The sequence below is a fragment of the Anser brachyrhynchus genome (genome assembly GCF_964034855.1).
Source record: "Anser brachyrhynchus genome assembly, chromosome: 7".
In the NCBI taxonomy this organism is placed as follows: domain Eukaryota; kingdom Metazoa; phylum Chordata; class Aves; order Anseriformes; family Anatidae; genus Anser; species Anser brachyrhynchus.
This window is the reverse complement of record NC_137701.1, coordinates 22,551,284-22,572,265: the sequence shown is the minus strand read 5'-3', so window position 1 is coordinate 22,572,265 and position 20,982 is coordinate 22,551,284. Positions and strand designations below refer to the sequence as shown.

Here is a 20,982-nt window from a genome sequence, read left to right as displayed (position 1 = left end):
ACCAGAGAGAAACAATAGATAAGTATCACTGAAAGGAGTTACGAATATCTGTAGGAAAAGAACGGTATTTGACAGTTAAAATTTGGCATTTATTTTTAAATAAATCCCTTTCATATGGAACTGCATATTTTTATAAGAAAAAACAAGCAAGAGTGTGAAGGGAATCAGAAAAGTATTAGAAAAAATAGATTATTTTTTGGGGGGTCAAAATTCTACATATCAGGAATATATATATATATACACACACATATTCAGTGGATGACAGCAGAAATGGATGAAGGTGAAGAAAAAAGGATCTGATTGTAAATCAGCATTATTCCTGTATTATTCTGTGATAATAAGAGTTTCAGAAACACAGAACATACTACCTTTATAGTTACTCTAACGCACTGATTTCACATATTTTAGAATATAAAAGATAGGAATCTTTTCTGTTAATGTGACCCAATACTTTAAAGATCAAGTGTTAGACCTCTACTAGAGCCTTGCTGACATAATACTGGTGGTGTATATAGATCTGCGGGAGGCGCTGGTCTGCTGTTCTCCTTACTGCTGTCATATGCAGCGTCATTTTGAGGGCAGGAAGGCTCTGCAGGAGGATCTGGATAGGCTGGACCGATGGGCTGAGGTCAACTGTATGAAGTTCAACAAGGCCAAGTGCCGGGTCCTGCACCTGGGGCGCAACAACCCCAAGCAGAGCTACAGGCTGGGAGATGAGTGGCTGGAAAGCTGCCTGGCAGAGAAGGACCTAGGAGTATTGGTTGATAGTCGGCTGAATATGAGCCAGCAGTGTGGCCAGCAGGTCTAGGGAAGTGATTGTGCCCCTGTACTCGGCTCTGGTGAGGCCGCACCTCGAGTACTGTGTTCAGTTTTGGGCCCCTCGCTACAGGAAGGACATGGACGTGCTCGAGCGAGTCCAGAGAAGGGCGACCGAGCTGGTGAGGGGTCTGGAGAACAAGTCTTACGAGGAGCGGCTGAGGGAGCTGGGCTTGTTCAGCCTGGAGAAGAGGAGGCTCAGGGGCGACCTTATCGCTCTCTACAGTTACCTTAAAGGAGGCTGTAAAGAGGTGGGGGTTGGTCTGTTCTCCTACGTGCCTGGTGACAGGACGAGGGGGAATGGGCTAAAGTTGCGACAGGGGAGTTTTAGGTTGGATGTTAGGAAGTACTTCTTTACCGAAAGGGTTATTAAGCATTGGAACGGGCTGCCCAGGGAGGTGGTGGAGTCACCATCCCTGGAGGTCTTTAAAAGACGTTTAGATGTAGAGCTTAGCGATATGGTTTAGTGGAGTACTTAGTGTTAGGTCGGAGGTTGGACTCGATGATCTTGAGGTCTCTTCCAACCTAGAAATCTGTGATACTGTGATTTTGTTCACTGGGGTTTGAAGAGGTACAAGTAGGCTGATCAGTCTCTTCGAGGTGACACTACAGAAGAAACTCCTCTTGCTGGGATTTGTTTCCTTCCTTATTAAAACAGATAAACATTTTAAAAATGCAGAGGGAAAACAACTGTCCTGGACAAGGATTTATATTGTTCATTTTAACGGTTTGTAATGGCTTCTGGGTTTGTCTATATGGTCATTTTTTCTAATCTTATCCCTTCATTTAGACTGCACTTCTCTGAACTTTAGCATGTACATATGTTAAGGTAAATGGAACTACTCAAGTGATAAATTTGCTATATGACTACAGGTTATCATTAATGTTGTAATTCGCATATGTTCCAGCTTCGTCAATCCTTAAAAGAGAGAAGAGGAAGAGAACAAAAAATGTCCATTTTAACTGTGTTACTGTGTATTACTTCACGAGAAGGCAAGGCTTCACCAGTGTTCCTAGCCAAGGAGGAAGCACACTGGGAATGTCCACTCGCCACAACAGTGTGCGCCAGTACACGCTTGGAGAGTTTGCAATGGAACAGGAGAGGCTTCACCGGGAGATGCTAAGAGAGCATCTAAGGGAGGAAAAACTCAATTCTCTAAAATTAAAGGTAAAAATTCTTTGATTTTGATCCCTGCCCTTATGTATTTCCATGAACAGTGTCAGTGATATGGGCATGATGTGAATGCTTTAATCAAAACCCCTTCCTTGCTTTCCAGTCTGATTTCAATGGAAACAATTGCATTTTTTCTTTTTTGTTAGATATTATGAAGTGCTGATGTGGTTCTAAAGTACTAATGTGTACCTTAAAGTGCTTTATGAGGATATGGTTGTGTACTCTCTGTTTTCTCACAGAGAAGATGACAAAGGCAGATAGACAGTGGAACTTAGCCTCAGACAGGGTATCCAGCAGAGTCTGGAAGTGCCAGGAAGTGAACAAGTCCTCTGAGCCCTTGCACAGTGCCCTGTTAGAGAAAGCAATGGTAACATCCTAAGTACTGAAAACAAAACACCTTATTTTCTTGGACAACTTGACCAAATTTGGTAACAGCAATACAGAATAAGTTGTGTTTTTTTTTTTTAATGTACCAATTTATACAATCATGCATCTTTAATACTTTACCAGAAGTTGTCTGTGTTAAAGAAACATCAGACAAATTAACCCGCTATATCTGTTTAGCTAGTCAGAACAAATCTTAGCTATAGTTTTAAAGCTATCTTTTTTTTAATTTAGCAGAGCAGAGGAAGCAAATTGTATAGGAAAACGAATAGGAGAAGAGAGAAGGGGATTGCAGTCTTGGAAGCGTCCCTTCTGCCTCTCTAAAACTGGTGGCAAAAGCTCCATTTTTGTTACGTTGTTTAGTGAATAAAAAAAACTTCCTATATGATAGCTTGTGTTTTGGGCTTGTTTTCAGATGAATTCTGTAATTAAAAGTGAACAATATCAACAATTGTAGCCAAACTGCTGTGCTCCACAACTTCTCCTTCTCCTTTTCCTTCTCTGATACCATTATCTCTATTTAAGGTACTACTACATATGCATAAAGCAAACTGGCACCTTCCCCGTTTAAGAAATCCCACAGTACTTTTCCACTAGAATGAACTTTGTTCATAAGTTTTATGTCTGAATACCTGAATAAGTACGTACGACCCTTACTGTTGTAATTACTTTTTTCAGTATTTTTTCTTATTTGAACTGTGAAACATTTTGAGATAGTTCATAACGTTTGAACTGTCATAATGAAAACAAATATAAAACCACTCAGGACAAAGGTAAATTAAAGATGGGTATTTGGACAAGCTGGAAACAAAAGGATAGAGTTAGTGATTTATCATAAATAGAGATTATACCTCTAAACATCTCGCATCACAGAATCTTCAGAGCATCAAGTGTGAATTGAGCTGTAACTGTGTAGATCCCTTGGCTGACTTCCAGGAAGAGCTGTTTTGCTATTCACGTGATTTCTAAATGAGCACAAAAAGGAAAGGCTGTAGATTTCTAAGGTGATAATGTCAGTGATATAATGAAAACCTACTAATCAGTATATGAATGTAAATTATTGTTCATCTGCACAGAAAAATGAGGAAAATTAGAAACTGAAGCACAGCAAAGTTTCTTCAAAAAAGGCTTTCTGTTTGAAAACAAATAAGCAAACAGTAACGTTTTCAGTGTTTTTTTTAGCCTGTTTGTTTTCAATTTCAGTTTCCCTGTTTAATTTTTTTCAATAGGATTGAAATACGAAACCCATAGGTAGAAAGCATTCTCTCTTATAGAATTTGATGAAAAGAAAAGAAGTACAGGAATATATGGGAATTGAGTCTTCATAATATTAGGTGTACTGCTTATGTTTTTACTTGCTAAAAGTAAAGAGCCAAATAAGAAATTTCTGTTAATTAAAAGCAGATAAAGACTTTAAAATCATCTTCAAGTCATTTTAGCCATTTAGCACTAACACTTTGGTGTAAACACTGCTGACAGTGGCATAAACACTGTTAGCAGCAGAGTGTGAAAATTCTAATGGCAGTCTGTGCATAAAAGCCATCTTGTCAAGATGAAAGGTACAAGGTAGGCTTTACTTAAATACGTTGTCATTTGAAGAAACATTAGGAGTAAACACAACAGATTAGCTGCACTAGTCCTTATTGCTAACTCATAATGTCTCTTCAGATTAAGATATTTTGGAATTGTTAGCATGAGACTCATGCTGTTAAGGCTCCTGGGTCTGTGGACCAACAGACAAATCGGTGCAGATTGTTCTTATTCTGAAAACAAGACAAATGCAAATGTAAAATGATGTGGGTTTGCCTCTGAACAGAATTACTCTAGAACCTTTTAATTTTTTATTTTTATTTTTTTTAAGTTGTGTAGAAAGTGTTCTAGCCCTTTTTCTATCTTTTTCTCTCTATCAGGTGTTAGGGAATGTGCCTGAAACGTATTGTCAAGAAATGGTGAAATGTTGAGTAGCTTCTATGAAAAATCTATGCCATTTCACCATTTTCTATAAGCTAGGTAAATTTATGAAACCTAAATGTGATTATGGTGGTGCATGTGGAAGCATATATGCTTAATGATTTCTAAGAAAAGAAACTTGTAGTACACTGTAAGTAACTGCTTTAGACATACGAGAATTAACTGAATTTATTCAAGTTGATCATGGTACTGTCAGTAATTGGTAAATTAGTTTTAATCTTAGGGCAGAATATTCAGATTTCAATTTTGTAGTCCTGTCTAGGAACATGCAGAAGCCTTTAACTTACTCAGTTCATGTAGCTGGACAGTAAAAATGGAAGACAGTAGTGGTAACAGACAAAATTATAATGAATAGATAGTTCACTTTTTCTATGGTGAACTGCAGGAGAAACTAAAAATACATTTTCTGTGTTGACTTCCTTTGTCTTGGCTTCCTACCATAAGAAATAGCTTCCAGCTAGAGCAAGCAAAAGCATCTAACCTAATTTTTTCACGTTTTACAGAGTTGAGGTGATTTTCACCCAGAAACCTCATGTATTCATTGGCTGGTGCCTTATCCCATTGTTATGGCATTAACCTTTAGCTTTATGTGAGAAATTTTACTCATCTACATATCTAGTTTAATTCAGATAAGCAATATTATGACAAGAGAACATAACATTGTCCTGAAGTTTTGAATTGAAAAATATATTTGATGGTTCTTGATAATTTTCACTCTGTAGTTGCCCAATTACTTGTTTAAGAGATGGTCAAAGCTTTCCATTTCATTAATTCATTTGTTCTTTGCATGACAAAATTGAGAAAAAAAAATCAGAGGAGACAAGAATAGCATCCAGCAAACGAGTCAAAAGGAGCTAAGGTGCTTTGAAATTACAGACTGCTGTCTTATCTCACTGGATGCCCACACATTTGACTTTACAGTCTGCAGAATGCCTAAAGCATTCAGCGCCTGGCTGGCTTTCACTTGTAAATGCTCTACTGCTATGTAGCGAAACAGTTCAGATTTGCAGGAGGAGGGGGAGAAGTATGTGACAGGCTTGGCACGGTTCTGTAGGTGCCTTTTGTAAACTGAGCAGTTACAGCATTTGCCTCATAGGTAAGACACCAGAAAGTTGATTTGTATTAAACAATTATTGAATAAAATAAAAAAATAATTACCAAAGCAGGGATTAGAATTCTTCCCCAGTTTCAAATTTAAATTATGATAAGACAATTGACCAGCTCAAGGACTGGTTTGATCCATGTATATTTAAAACCGGAGAAGTCAGAATTCTTAGGTAGGCCATTCTTCTATTAAATGAAAAAAAAAAAGCAACATAAATACATTGTACTTAGTTGTACCTAGGTAATAGAAGAAAAGGAAAAAAAATTAAAACATCAAGGCTGCCATTCTAGATTTGAACATTCAGCCTGAATTGCATGTAATGAGGGTTATTCCCACCCACTGGCTTTAGACAGCTAATTCAAGATGCTCTGAGGATATACCTGTTTTTCACTGTAAAGTACACAGAAAAAGGAAAACTTCCAATGTTGTCTTTTCTACCTCATTGAACTAATATATTGAAGTACCTTATGTAAATAAACTCTTCATTGCCCCAGGGCCACATAGAATTGATTAGGGTGCTGTTACCCCTCTTTTCCTGGCCATAGTAATATAAAGTAAGTGTGAAGTAATGTAGGTAGAAAAGGGCAAAATTAAGTGACTTCTGGGTTTAAAATTAATTATCAGCTCAAGCAAAATACAGGTATGTGCTCAAACAGTTCAGTGGAAAGACTACTGTTTGACCTCAGCTGTACAAACAGCAAACAACTTGTCATGCTCCATGAGGAACAGGATAGAGTACATGAAATGCATTGTTTTGGAGATGTGACACGTCCTAACCTGAAATAGCATTAGTAGTATAACTGCTATCTCAAAATGGCTATTGAAGAATTTCAAAGAGCCCAGAGACAGGAACTAAAACAAATTAAGGGCTTCAAGAATTATCCTATGAAGAGATATGGAAAAGACTAGAATTTTAGAAAGGCATGAGATGTGGCAAACTACAATATATAATAAAGGATATAAAAGCAGATATGAAATTGGAAGTTTAGAAAAAAACTAGCTTTAGGGCAAACGTGAACTAAAAATGTGAATTAACTTGTGAATTACAGTGTGAACTGCCTTTTCACCCCATCTGTAATTGTATTATGGAACTTTTACTGGCATTCGTGGAGATCAGAACAAAGGGTGAAATGCAATAGGCTTTGTTGTTTTTTTTTTAACAGATGTCTTTCCACATTCATAGTTCATTACATTTATTTACATATATAACAACTATATGCAAGGATAGCTTAAGCACTTTGTTATTTGTTCTTTGTAACAGATGACAAAGAATGGTACAGTGGAATCTGAAGAGGCGAATACCCTGACACTGGATGACATTTCTGATGATGATATTGATCTAGACAACACTGAAGTAGATGAGTACTTCTTTCTACAACCCCTGCCGACAAAAAAGCGAAGGGCACTGCTACGAGCTTCTGGAGTGAAGAAGATTGATGTGGAAGAAAAACATGAGCTGCGAGCCATCCGGCTGTCCAGAGAGGATTGTGGCTGTGACTGCCGTGTGTTTTGTGATCCAGAAACTTGCACTTGCAGTCTTGCAGGCATAAAATGTCAGGTAAATGTCTATATTATTGTCAATATTTAAATAGCAAGGGGAGGGGGGAGAAGTGCTTGTACTTTTTGTTCTTGTTAATGTGGTAAGTACTGGGAGCTTATTAAGTGAGTTGTTAAACAATAACACTTGTGGATCTCAAACTAGTTTAAGTCTCAGATTTAAGAGTTCATAGTGTGCAATACAAATTATCTCCTTAAACACATTTATTTTATGATCCTTTAGGCACATACATTGTTCAATATTTTTTGTTCATACACAAATATTCTGCTCCTCATGTTCCCTTTGCCCTTTATCTAAACATGCAAATGGAAACAACAGAAAGATCAGTAGCCTGCAGATTTCACAAGGGTATGTAGCTTTTGTTTGAGAGACAATTCACATGCTGTCCAAATGTGAATTATAGTCCAAACTCAATAAGAAGCAATATATGACACTGTGGTACTGTTCTTTATTTAACATGCATGCATGAAAAACTGCATGTAGGCAATGAAACGTATATCTGCTAACCTAGCAGGTAGTTATTCTCTCCGCAGACTGAAATGGTATTGCATATTGTACATTTACACGATGTTCTATGTACAACTGTAAATGTCTCAAAATGCTTCCTAAAAGATGTCTGCTAATTTTCCTGAGTTAGTATGCAGCCAAGCTGATTTCTTCCTAAATGCATTTTTTCATTATTTCTTAAATCCAAGCTAAATTTTCACTGCTATTCTAAATAATATATTCTCTTTGCTACTTCTGTTTTCATCTTCACATATGGAGAAGATGTACTAGTTTGCTTTACATGGCTTTCCTCTGCATCACATTTGATATACTGTAGAGTAGATGAAAATCATAGACCTTAAGCTATCTAATTCAACTACCTGATCTGTGGATTCAGTCACATTTTTACATACTTAAGATGGATATTATTGGACGTATAAGTTCTGCCTACAGTCTGTTGCGTGTAAAATATTGCATCTACAATTGAGTGAATATTTTTTTAAATATAATAGAGTTTCTATTCCTGCTTTCTGTGGCCAGGTGCCCCCTATTGGCAACTTTATAACATTTTTTATAGATAATGCATTTTATTTCAATAGATCTGTAGTTTCCATGATTTTTATCAGAATTTTAAGACTTTTCTGGGTAATACTTTTGCCTGGATTTGAGCACGACATTATGTAACGCTGTAGCAGCTCCATAAATAGAAAAATAACCAATTTTTTGTTCCACTATGTAAAACTCTACCCACAAATTGGAAACGTTTTTTTCCTACTATGCAACATTGGTAAACATCAGTCCCTTACGTTTTCAGCAGTATTTCTAAATTCCAGGGTTAACCCTCTGAATTACTTTTAGTTATGATTATTCTTACAAGTAGTTGTCAGGTGACTCCCACTTGAATCCCACTTCACTGCTGTGTTTCTTTAGGCTGTCTAGGTTATGTCGTATCACCAGGTTTATGCTAAGTATTGTTAATCTGTATTCTTTTTTTTAAAAGGTGGATCGTATGTCTTTTCCATGCGGTTGCACTAAAGAAGGGTGTAGCAATACAGCAGGTAGAATTGAATTTAATCCTATCCGTGTACGGACTCACTTTTTGCACACAATAATGAAACTCGAATTGGAGAAAAATAGAGAGCAGCAAGTTCCAGCACTAAATGGCTGCCACAGTGAGATAAGTGCACACACTAGTTCTATGAGTCCAGGACCCCATCCGGTTGAATATTCAATTGCAGAAAATTTTGAGATTGAAACTGAACCTCAGGCTGCAGTTATGCATTCTCAGTCAGCCGAGGACTTGGACTGCCCTGGGGAAGAGGAGGAAGAGGAAGATGGGAGTAGCTTTTGTAGTGGAGTTACAGATTCTAGCACTCAGAGTTTAGCCCCTAGTGAATCAGATGATGATGAAGAGGAAGAGGAAGATGAGGAAGATGATGAGGAAGAAAAAGCAGATGATTTTGTAGAAAGCATGGGCTCCCATGCTGATATGGTGCCTCTTCCTTCTGTCCTTTGCTACTCTGATGGAACTGCTGTGCATGAAAACCACTCTAAAAACGCCTCATACTATACTAACTCTTCAAATCTGTATTACCAAATAGAGAACCACGTTGCTGGCACTGCTAACCAGATTGGTGAGACTTACTCAGAAAGGGATGCTGTAAAGAATGGTAGTCTTTCTCTGGTGCCTTACAACATGACTTCAGAACAGTTTGTTGACTACACACGGCAATCAGAGGAAACTTTTAGCAGCCCTCATTACCCTTCTGCAAACCCCTCAGTGATTGTTTGCTGCTCATCTTCTGAAGGTGATAGCAGTGCTCCATGTAACAGTTTATACACTGAGCATAGGCCAAGTCACTCTCAAGTGGAATTTCACTCATACTTGAAAGGTCCTTCTCAAGATGGATTTGTTTCAGCTTTGAATGGCGAGAGTCATGTACAAGAGCACCCTGCTGAGAATTCACTAAACCTCCCAGAAAGGAGCAGACTGCACGAAGAGTGCATCAAATCACCAGTGGTAGAAACGGTACCTGTTTAATATTAAAATTCTTCTAGGACTGACTTCCTGTATTGAAATGCACTCAAATTGGATTTCCTAGAATCTTACTTTTTTTAAGAGGTAGAAAACACTTGGACTGTCGTCAGTGTTCCAGACAGATTTTGTTTTCTCAAGCTACATTGGCAGTGGCATTGCACAAAGTCAGTTTGTAATGTAAAGATTAAAAAAAAAAAAAAAAACCAACAAAGAAACAAACACATCAAACTGTCTTTTGATAAAAATAGAACACGTAAGTAAAAAAAAAAACCACACCCAACATATTTCACAGTAGCCTACCTGTCAAAGTATGTGAAACCTGCCAAGCTATCTGAATCAAAGCTTCATGTTTCTGATTGTCGGGCCTGTGCAAGATTGTTAAAAATGATACTTTGAAATAATCATGTTTAGAGTCCTAATTTTCAACATATCTGAAAAGATGGTAAGTTTAATGTAAGTAATTACTGTACAAAAAGGTTTTAATTGTTCTGTATTCTATGTATTTTATTTATGGTAGTTTAGTACTCATGTTTTGATAAAAATGAACAGCATGTTCATTTGAACAGAAGATCCATAACTAGTAACAAAGAGCATGTCCAATTTTCATCTGGAGTACCATGTATTCTTCCTTTTTTAAAAATACTATTTCTGATAAATTATCTTGAAATGCATTTTTAGAGTACTATTTTCTCTTTTTACTGTTCTTGACCAACAGAGGAGTCAGAAAGGGGGCATTTGTATCTTTTAGGAAGGTGAATGGTAGACAATCCTCCATCAAAATTAAAATCAGTGGCATTTCCAGAACTAGCACTCCCCCTCCCCAAAGAATGATCTTGTATATAATGGCAAAGCAGTAGCTTAAGCTTGCACAGCACCTTTTAACCCAACAAACATTCTGATACTTATGCACTTTAGTGCCATTTTGCAGTACTATATTAACTGTGGGAACTGTGAACTATTTTGGAGAAATGCCATAGCTCCAGACTCTGAGGTATACGTAAGATCTCCAAAATCATTGTAGAAAATGTTTTCCCAAGTCAATTTATGAATATGCTAGTAAGTAATTTTAAAAAAGCAGAGTCTTGCTGATCACAGTTTAAATGAAGCATGGAAAGTAATGTGGAAGTGTCTAGATTTTCCTGTTAAGCAGTTTTTTATGAAATGAGAAGGTTTTTGTGGACTTCTGATTGTATCCCAGATTTCCAGAGTCACTCAGTCTAATTAGGAACCAATACATTCAATGAGGCTATTTCAACATAGCTTCAGAGATTTTTTATCTGCTGAAGTTTCCAAGCAGAATAACATGCTCATCATAAGGATATCCATTAACTTCTACTCCATTTGTTTTAAAATTACATGGAAATTAAAATACCTACTGTATTTTACAGTCTTTAGTTTATTAACATTGCTTTCTTCAAGAAATGGATGTTATAAAAGCCTATTTTTTCTATACACTGATAATTCTCTACTGCCTTATTTTGATTTCAGAAGCTATTTTAGTAATTTCTTCTAATACTGAAATTTCATTATACACCAGGTAGGTTGCAATGTAGATCTGTCATGTTAGCCAAAATAAGGATTGGCATCTTAGTTTTTACCAGTGTCAAATCTAGATAGCAGTATGCATGTAAACACAGCGTATATTTTAGCTCTGTAACGTTGACTGTTTTGGTTAGAAGATCTTTACAACATCATGTATAGTACTCCAGTAGAAAAATTGCCAGATTTAAAATATGCTTTTTAAAAAATAAGCTTAGCAATGTTTTTAATAAGATCTGAGTATCTCATTTATTGAGATCAGTGATTTCTGATTTTTATTTTTACACTAAATTAGCAAAATATTTTTACTCCATGTAGTAGCTGGAAAGTTTTTTTATTTGTTTCCACAAGACACCCTCTATTGTTCCATGTCCCTAGTTCTCTAGGGACTGAATTCCACATTAACAACAGACTCCATCTCCTGGGAAAGTGCAGTGATGTTAATTAACTGGCTCAGCAGGCCCTGCTCCTCCCAGTCGCAGAACACCCTAATCCCTTTCTGTACAGGCTGAGTAGCCAGGTAAAATGCATGTGTTTGCCACTTCCATATAGCACATACCCATCTTTATTTTTAAAGGAAAACACTTTAGCTTATAAAAAGTTTTGCATGCAAGAATAAGAATGGTTCTGGTTAAGTTATTCTGCAAGCAAACATAACAAGTCTTGTTGTATGTAGGTATCTTGCATTAACAGCAGGCTTAAATCTGGCAATCTCACTCAACACCAGCAGCAAAAGCACAAATCCCTTCTTGAGCTGGGAGAATAGCTGTGACTCAATAACAGCTTTTTACCTTCAGAGTGTGTTGGCTACTGGAGAATCATGCACACTTTACCAGGGTATTACTCTCAGGGGAAAGTTAAATGAAATATTTTTGTTTCATTATTCACCCCCTTACTGAGCAATAAGAAATTATTTTCTTGGCCCCTATGCTTTCAAATGATAAATACCTTTAATAATATTAGCAAGCACAGTAAGTGATTAACTTTATAAAATACATCTCAGCTAGCTTTAAGATACTGAGATGCTAGTTCAGTATTATCTCTTGGCAAAATCTTCAGTCCCCAGGCCTCCTTAATATTAACATCTGTGTACATTTCTGAGTATACTTAGATGTATATGTTTCTAGGGGCACTGGGTGAATACAGCTAAATTCTCTAAAGCTTGCAGCATAGGATAACAAGTAGCTTATAATAGATAGGATAAAAGCAGAGCAACTATGAAGGAACATTTGTTACATTATTTTCCCTTGCTTAAAAGTACCTAATTCCTGGGAGTTGCAAAATAAAATGTGCAGGATAAAGATTTATTTTGAAAAAATATTCTTAACTACCTGGTGATAACGTAGAACGCATAACCCTTCTTTTGATCTACTGTTTTGTGATCAAGATTCAGTCTCAGGGTACAAACTAAAGAAATCTTGTTTAGTTCTTGCAACAAGTTAAGAAGTCAAGTCTGTTGGTAATTCATGGAGATACCCTGGTAGCTATACTAAGAATATCAACAAGCCTTCTAAAAGAGATGAACTCGTACTATGGGGGAGAAAAAAAAAAACAAACAACAACAACAACCAAACAACAACAAAAAACAACTAACCAACAACAAACAAAAACAAATATTTTTTTCCAGTATAGTTCAACCTGTTCCCCAAACTACAAACTAGCAAAATATTATGCTAAACCCTTTTTGATCATTTGTAAGTTGACTAGAGTGAAAAAAAAAAAAAGTCACAGCCCTGCCCAAAACAGGTAAGCTAATTTAACTGTGAAATCTAGTGTAGGCTGTAGAAATCCGGTGACAGTTAAGGTTCCTATCTCTTGATTTTCATGTATTGTTTAGAAGACCAAAGTACTCTTCACGTAGGGAAAAACAAATTTAAATCGTGGGCTGGAGAATTTTCTAGTCTTATATTCTGGGCTAGTACATAATTACATATGCTGCGTCCCATTTCCCAGTTAGTTAACATTAATGTTGATAACAAGGTCCTATCATTTTGGGCAAGCTTATTTCTATGTGATAAAAGTATTATGTTATTAAGTGATAAACAGCAGTGTTTGCTTCTATATAGATATGGCATATCATTTGTGGAAATGTTTACTTTACTGATAGCTGTATCAGGTTTTTCTCCTAATGTATTTGGCTACTGATAAGCACTCATAAGAAGCCAGATAATAAACTGGCAGATAATTTATGATTACCTTAGGTAGTTCAGAAAAATACATTAAAAAAAAGCACGCCTCCCTCTGTTACAATAAAATTGGATTTTCAAACAGAAGATCAATGAAATAGCACGTAAAACTGAATCCCTTTTTGCCCATAATGTGAACTTTGCCTGTCTTGGAAAAATGCATTGTTAAAGTTTATATATAAAGCTTTAACTGATGTTAGTCATAAAACTGGAACTTTAGTGGCAAAACTGCAGCAATCACATTTTTTCCTAAGAGCTGTAACTCAATTCATACCCATTGAAACGTTCTTGAAAAAACAAGCAAAATCAGCAAAAGTTTCTACAATTTTTTCTCTTTTTTTTTTTTTAACCAGGTACTTGCCATTTAGATAAGAAAGGTTTAAAAGTGTTAAGTTTTACTATTTTGCATTTATATAAATTGCTGCTAGTGAATCATTTGAGTTGACATTTATGTCTTTTAAGGCTATTGATTACCATCAATTGCTATAATTATGGTTCATCCCACTCACTGCTCTGTTAACTGCATCAGTTAACAATGCCATCCTGCCTTTTGTATAAGTTCTACAGAAAATGCATGTAGTACTCATGCTGTTGTTACTCACAGATCCAGTTTCCAATCTTATCTGGGTGTTGTATTTCAGTAAATGTGCTATCAAACTGATCCTGTAGCATTCCCTGCCCCATAATCAACTGAGAGGATGTCTTCACTAAACACAGCTCACTTTTAAAGATTGAATACATACATTTGTATGCAAAACAGAATGTGTTATGTTTTTGAATATTTCAGATTTTCAAGATACTTTGATGGAAATGTGATATACTGGATAGAGTACTTGGCTAAGACAGAGGAGACCTTTTGGCTTTGCCTTTGTCTTGCTCCATCACTTGGAAGTGCTCTGGTTTGCAAGGTACTTGGAGATGTTGTGATAAAAATATTCTGTAGAACAGACAGAATACTATTTTTTCCTCTTTTTTTCTGGATTGGTAACTAAATTTCTGTACTGCAAACTAAGTCACTTTCCTACTAAAGCCCAGTCCAGCTCAGAAGTGAATAGAAATTGTATCACTAATGTGAAACACCAAACAAAAGCAAGCTCTTTTTTCCATGGACCAAATTAATAAGCAAAAATTTAACAATGGATTTCGTAAAGAAAATCAGAATAAAAGCTTGACTTACCTATTGAGTACCCTACCTTTAAGCAGCAAGACTCTAATTTGTTAATGACACCATAGTTGGCAGCAACAGGCAATCTTATTCCTCTGTGTATCTTCTTTTGCCAGTTGAATCCTCTGAGTTTAAACTTCTTGCTGAGGCTGCTCCTGTGGTGAAGCCAGAGTCCTCACTCTAAGCTTAAGCAAAAGAGACAGTTGGACCCACAGTGCTGTTTTAAAGGCATTTGCAGAACAAGAAACTCCTGTGGTATAACTCATGAGTTATATAAACTCGTGCATTATGCTAGTTTAGTTTCCAAAAGCAGTCAGGACAGGCACAGAAGAGGATGATATGGGAAATCCTTAATCTTTAGGGGTGTTATGCTTTCCTACTGGGGCTCAAGAGTAGTTATATCATCTACTTTATTACGGTTTCAGAACATTTGATGTAAAATACTTAGAAAAACTAGAATTAACTCAGAGAATATATTCTATAGAATTTATTTCTAAAATCCTAAATCTGATTACTATTTTTTTAACTAGTAGAAAGCTACTGTTATTTTCAAAACATGCACAGTGTTCATTAACATGTTCCTTGGCATGAGAAATTTCAACATTTGCTTTTTCAATATTTCTTTTAAAAAAATAATTGTACCTTAATTTTGCTGTTCTCAGTAATCACTGCCTATATGCAAATTATTAATTGTCCATTTTCTCCAAGAGGTGTGCAATCCAAAGTACAAACCTTATGAAGTGATGACTACATGCTATTTAGGTGTAAAGATATCTGAGTGAACACATGCATGAGTTCTTCCTAAGTGCTTCCTGTTCACTGTCTCTTCCTCCTCCTCCCTCACAGGCAGCTTTTAATTTGGTTGCTAAAATGTTCCAAAGCATTGTTACCTAAGGAGGAAGAAACCTATAAATATTGTTGAGAACTTTCTGCCACTCTACTGGCTGATATCAAGAATTTTAATTACTGTAAGAACATCCAATTCATTTAAAACATCACCATATTTTGCAGCCTTAGTCTTTTTGTTTTTTCCTTCCTCCCTTAATCTATGTATCTGGGAAAGGTTTGTTGTACAGTAAGGTTTTTCATTAAAATCAAATGAATGTGAGGGCAACTCTGGTGTCCTCTGTGCTAGCTACCCTTTACTCTGGAAGAAGAGTAGATTATATTTTTCACTTACGTTAGCAAGCAGACAAATTGGAACTGTGGTGAAAAATGTCCCCTCCACCTCATTGGCTCTGAATAGACAGTTATCAGGGAGTGATCCCAGCGGGGTTCCTACAGACACTCCCTTTCCATACACACATACAGAAAGGAAACTTACCCCCATGAGCTGCCAACATGTGTTAGGGGATCCTCTTGAAGCCTGCAGATCCAGAGGAAGAGTGTAATGCTTGATACAGCAGAGCCCCAGTACAGGATGAAAACCTATGATTGGGGAAAGCAGAAAAACATTGTGTAAGAAAGTAAAGTTTCCTTCAAACTAGGGTTGCGATTTTTTCCTAATATAAATAATAAATGAAAAACTCCCTTTTTAAAAATGGAAGTGAATTACATATGAAAAAGAAAAATTAAAAATGTGTATTGCTCTACTTCAGTATAGTCTATGGTAAGAAGGATACTCAGTATGCATATGGTCCCACTGACTGGAGAACAATGTTCATGATACTCTACATTGTTACTTTTCAATTGAGACGATACCAGGGTTAGGACAAAAAATAAAGGCAAACTTCATTTATGTATTCAATTATTTTCAATTGAATCTTAGCAGTGACACTTTAATAAAACACCTGAAGAAAACTAATGTCAAATAGAACTAAGTCAAAGAAGTTTGCCTCACAGGTGTTTGTCTCTAACTGTGCACTTGCCAGTAAGCCATCAAGACTGGATTAGCTTTTCTTGATGGGCAGGAAAAATGGTGGAATGTACAAATGAACACCACTGTTCTAACATGAGGATCAACATAATCCTTTTGTCTCGAGACATGGACATATACACCCTGGGGTGAGTGATGGGAGGACAGAAAGGTCAGTTTAGAGGAAAAGAAGGAAGCAGGCAGGAAGTGGATTAATAAGGACTTTTTTTCTAAAAAGGGAAAAAAAAACACCAAATACTATATAGGAGAGAAGAAAAGAATGAAAAAAAAAAAAAAGGAAAAGAACATATCCCCAGAACAGGGATGGAAAAGTATATGCCTGTTCACTACAAGTTTAGCCATATCAAATCATAATATGAATTTTGTTAATATTTTAAAGCAAATATGAACTCGGTGCAAATAGGAAATGTTGTTTTGCCATAGAAATTGTATACAGGCAGGCAAACATTAAATAAAAGACTTATCCAAAAGCATGGGGTAAAAACAACAAAGGAAAATAAACCCCTAGAAGCTACACTACCATGTCTTTTCTTTGCCTATGTCAACTGTAAAGTCAAGTTCAGTATCATTTTAAGTAGATCAGCTCCGAGACACATGTTCTAATATATGTTCCTTAAATAACAACAGACACTAAGAGCAAAAAAATGAAGCATGTGTCCTTTTTATTAACATTTTAGCTTGGAATTTTCGAATGGGGCTTCGTACATTAGGGTAGCTAATTTGTCTAAGTTTCTCCACCAGAATTTTATTTTATTTTATTTTTTTTAAGAACTGCTCAAGAATGAAATTTGAAGTCTGGATTATGGGTGAAGGTCATCCTTGCTGGGGCAGTGGGGGATTATTGTAAAAACAGCCATCCATTTGTGTTTTTCTGAGATGCGGATTGAACATAGTTTTTTAGCTTCTTGAATAGATTTGAACGTTATGTGCACTGGCAGCTAGTTCTTCTAACAAAAAACAACAAAACACAAGTAAGCATGCTATTTTTCTAAAAACCATTACATACAAATACCACCATGTTAGTTTTCACATAACAGTGCCCACATAAACAATGCTTAACAACTGGGTCCTTCTTTTAATTGACTGATGTAGGCACTTCTATGGAAATATGTCTGAAGTGTAGTTTGTGAAACATGTTTTAAAGTGTTTGATGTAAAATAAGCGCTAGACATTTAACAGTGCAAAAATAGTCAAAATCTGTAGGTTACAAATTTGTTCCTAAGAGCCTCAGCCTGTAATAGTGTCTTAGTAAAGTCAATCTTTTAAGTTAAATTGCATTCTGGTGTAATAACCTTTTGCAAATAAAATGATTAATACAGATTAGTGACTGTATTAATTTTATGTTATATACCTGGTTAATACCTGTCAACATAAAACATAGCAGTTTTGTTATTTTGATTTGATTCTATCTACAACTAATAGTTAGCAATTTTGTAAAAAACAAAGCATTTATTACATTATTACTTTTAATGTCTTCATTGTTTTAACAAATACGAACTGTCAAATTTACACTGTCTATTCCAAACCTTTCTTTTTCGAAGGTTCATCTCTCTCTCTGTATATATATTTCCCCATAAAAACATAAAATTGCTTTGAAAATTTTTGTTGGCAAGTGGTAAATAATAGGCCACAGCATGGATTCAAAAGTTGATGGTCTTTCAGACATGTAATCCATTCAAATCAGACTAGTAAAATTGTGGTGTAATTGCAGCGATTTGTTTAAAATTTGTACATTACATCTAACTTTACTATTTTTTGAGAAATAGAACTGTTAAGTAATTAACATTTTCCATTACAGATGATCTTGCATACTAAAGTTATGGAGATCTCAACAGTAAAGCAACATATTTAATTGGACTACTGCTTTTAAACTGTTTGAAGAAGCGAAGGGAAAGAAATTCCATCCTAAATCTGTACATGGAAATAATTTTAAACTTCACGAACTACACATTTCCTTAGTTTCTTCTCTTTCTTAAATAAGTTGTAACATCAAAGATGCCAAAGGGTAATATAAGCTACAATAATATTCAACAGAGCTTAATCTAGACCTTATGTTGTAATAATTTATTCAAATTAACTGTATTCTTCTGTATTTATATTTTCAGTATTTATTATGAATGATATGGAATTTGATGTATTTATTGTGGCTTACTACTGCAGTGTATATATTACAAAAATGAGCATTTTTAAGTCTTAACATTAGGTTTTTTTGTTAATTAGTGGCACTTGTATCGGCTGTATTTTTATTATATATTGTACAATATATATTGTCCATTTGTTTGCAATGAAGTAAAACAGGTTTCTACGTTACATCATGGCTGCCAGTGCATTGTGCATCTTATTTCTACTATGCAGTCAGTAGACATTCCTTTCTTCCCTAGCAGAGTCAGAATTAGTACTGCACATCCTCTCCAAGACTGCAGAGCCTATAAAGCAGCTCTGTGAAATATCAAGCATTTTGCCCATTCCTCATCGTCTGATAGTGTAAGAAGAAACTCTTGCAGTTTTTTGTTTTGTTTTTTAAACCTAATCAGCATATAAACGTTTAAGAAATCAACTGAAATGCCTCATTTGGTATATCTGTTTGCCCTTTAATGACTCTACAGCCCACACTTCTCTTTGGCAAGTAGAATAAACTACATGATTACTCTGCAGATAATCCTATTGGTTAAAAGTTAATGAAAGAACGGTTTTCAACAGCTGTTGGGGAAAAAAATTGCAACAGCTCTCTCTGGTGGCCAATTTGGAGTAATTTTATGGAACAAATCATTTTAATGGCTACAATGGCAGAGAAGCTGCACTTAAATTTCAGGACAACTGCTTAATTATTCTGAGAATTGCTGATCAACATTGCTTCACTAAGAAAAGAATTAACAAATACAGTTCTGTGCCATCTTTTTATTCTGATACTTATAAAAATTGACCTTTACATTTGTAAAAGGTAAGTTGTCTGCAAGTGCGGTGACAAATTATGTACAGCTGAATTGTATTTACAACAACTGCTAAAGATATTAAGTTCTTCTCTGTGTTCTAAAAAAAGTTCTCACAGGATTTAATGTAGCATTTGTTTTTAATTTGTTAGGAGTTACACAGAAGAGAATAAATGAACCTTTCTTATCAAACTGCTTTTTGCATTGCAATGAACTACAGTTAACAGTGCTTCAGGGCTTGCTACAATGTACTGACATAAAAAACATTGGAAAACAACTTCCAAAGCTAGTGTTCTAATTTAAGACATCAGGATGCCAGTTCAGAAATAGGAAGGCTTAACACTAAGATTCAGCTGTAAGCTGTTCTATTAATAGTACTCACACTTATGTAGATCAGCAGTTACTCCCAAGGGTGATGAAACAAATTCATCAGGTACGGTGAGCTAGCAAAGTCCCAGTGCATTTAATGGCACCATGTCCAGGTAGGTCCTCAAAGGGTCAGCAGGGCCTCTTGCTCATGGGAGCAGGGGGAACTGGGACTGCCTTGAGCCACGAGCCCTGCAGACTTGGAACACTTAAGACCAGGCATAAAGCTGAGCTGTCCCAGCCCAGAATCAAGCCTTCTTCAAAACTTGTAGTTATTCTCCTGAATGTATAAGAGAGCACAGTGAGATAGATATTAATGCTAGTTTTTTTGGTAAATGTAAGTAGCCCACATAGACAGCTCATTGATGTATGAGCTTTGCATGCTGCATATGTAATAGTATTTCATTTTCCCTCCTCAGAGAGCAGCAGAACGTAGTGTGATTGCTGAAAGTATTTAAAATAAGCAAAGGCAGTAAAGGCAGTAAATGAGCCAGAGAACCCCCACGACAAACTGATTTTCAACGTGCCATTTGTATGAACACCATCATCGTGTTTTTCAGAAATGCCAGCTATAACATGAGGCACACAAGGACATTTTAGTTGGTTCTTAGAAAAGTAATCAAGCATTAAAAAAAAAATCAATTTAATTTATTAGCTTAGAGGAGAGTAAAGGCTTATAGTTTAGATGCTTCAATGTATACCATGATCATGAAATTTGCAGGACTAACGAAGAGATTTGCTGAAGGTACAAAACTACTTGTTTTCAGTAGGTATCTCAGGAAGATGATTGTTTGTTTCAAGTTTCCTGGTAAATAAATAGGACTTCTAGAACAAGGAGGACCTGATACTAAGGGAAGTGAAGCACAGGGGAAAATTTATCTCATGTTAAGCTGTTTAAGGTACAGTGATACAGCACCCTGTACTACATTCAATACAAATTAATTAGTTCTCCATTTAAAGAGTGTTTTGGATTATGCAACATATATTTCTTGGTTTCCAATACTAAAATGGGATTTAGCTTACCTCTGACAGGTAGTTGAGAGTCCAGGTAACAGACTGAATTAATGTTGTACTAAGTGCTGCAAAAATGCTGCTCATAGCTTAAGGAACAGAGAGGAAACATATAGAAAAGATTAGAATGTTTGCAATAGTAGCAATGGTTAAAAAAACTCTACATTAAAATGTTTTACAAATTTTGGACTACTGACCTATAATAGGCCAGAAAAGAAATCTCAAAAAATGAAAAAAAAAAAAATCTTAAACATAAATTTCAGAATAAACCTTCCTCTTCCGCAGCTCAAACTGAACACTAAATATAATAATTAGGTGACCCACTACACCTAAATCTTTGTAGAAAACAGTGTATGAGACAAGTACATATATTGCTA

At 35.8% G+C, this 20,982-nt stretch overlaps 1 protein-coding gene and 1 long non-coding RNA gene across 26 annotated transcripts in view; one reads left to right on the top strand and one right to left on the bottom strand.

Annotated features, from left to right (window-relative positions):
* CSRNP3 (cysteine and serine rich nuclear protein 3) overlaps positions 1-18,608 on the top strand; it is a 102,130-nt gene extending 83,522 nt beyond the window's left edge. For 14 of the 25 annotated variants that reach the window (XM_080601262.1, XM_080601279.1, XM_080601261.1 and 11 more), the window contains 4 exons: positions 1,725-1,984; positions 6,712-7,008; positions 8,495-9,523; positions 18,097-18,608. In XM_080601262.1, coding sequence (XP_080457388.1) covers positions 1,725-1,984; positions 6,712-7,008; positions 8,495-9,523; positions 18,097-18,150 — 1,640 coding nt within the window. In that variant the 3' untranslated portion in view covers positions 18,151-18,608. Of the gene's footprint in view, positions 1-1,724; positions 1,985-6,711; positions 7,009-8,494 lie in introns of all 25 variants that reach the window. The other 11 variants (XM_080601263.1, XM_080601276.1, XM_080601264.1 and 8 more) reach the window with 5 other exon arrangements.
* LOC308198586 lies at positions 1,363-9,972 on the bottom strand. Its single transcript, XR_013954024.1, has 5 exons — positions 9,833-9,972; positions 5,504-5,635; positions 3,226-3,339; positions 2,180-2,339; positions 1,363-1,461 (listed from the first exon to the last, which is right to left on the bottom strand). It is a non-coding gene; the product is annotated as an uncharacterized lncRNA (long non-coding RNA).
* Positions 18,609-20,982: the final 2,374 nt, after the last annotated feature.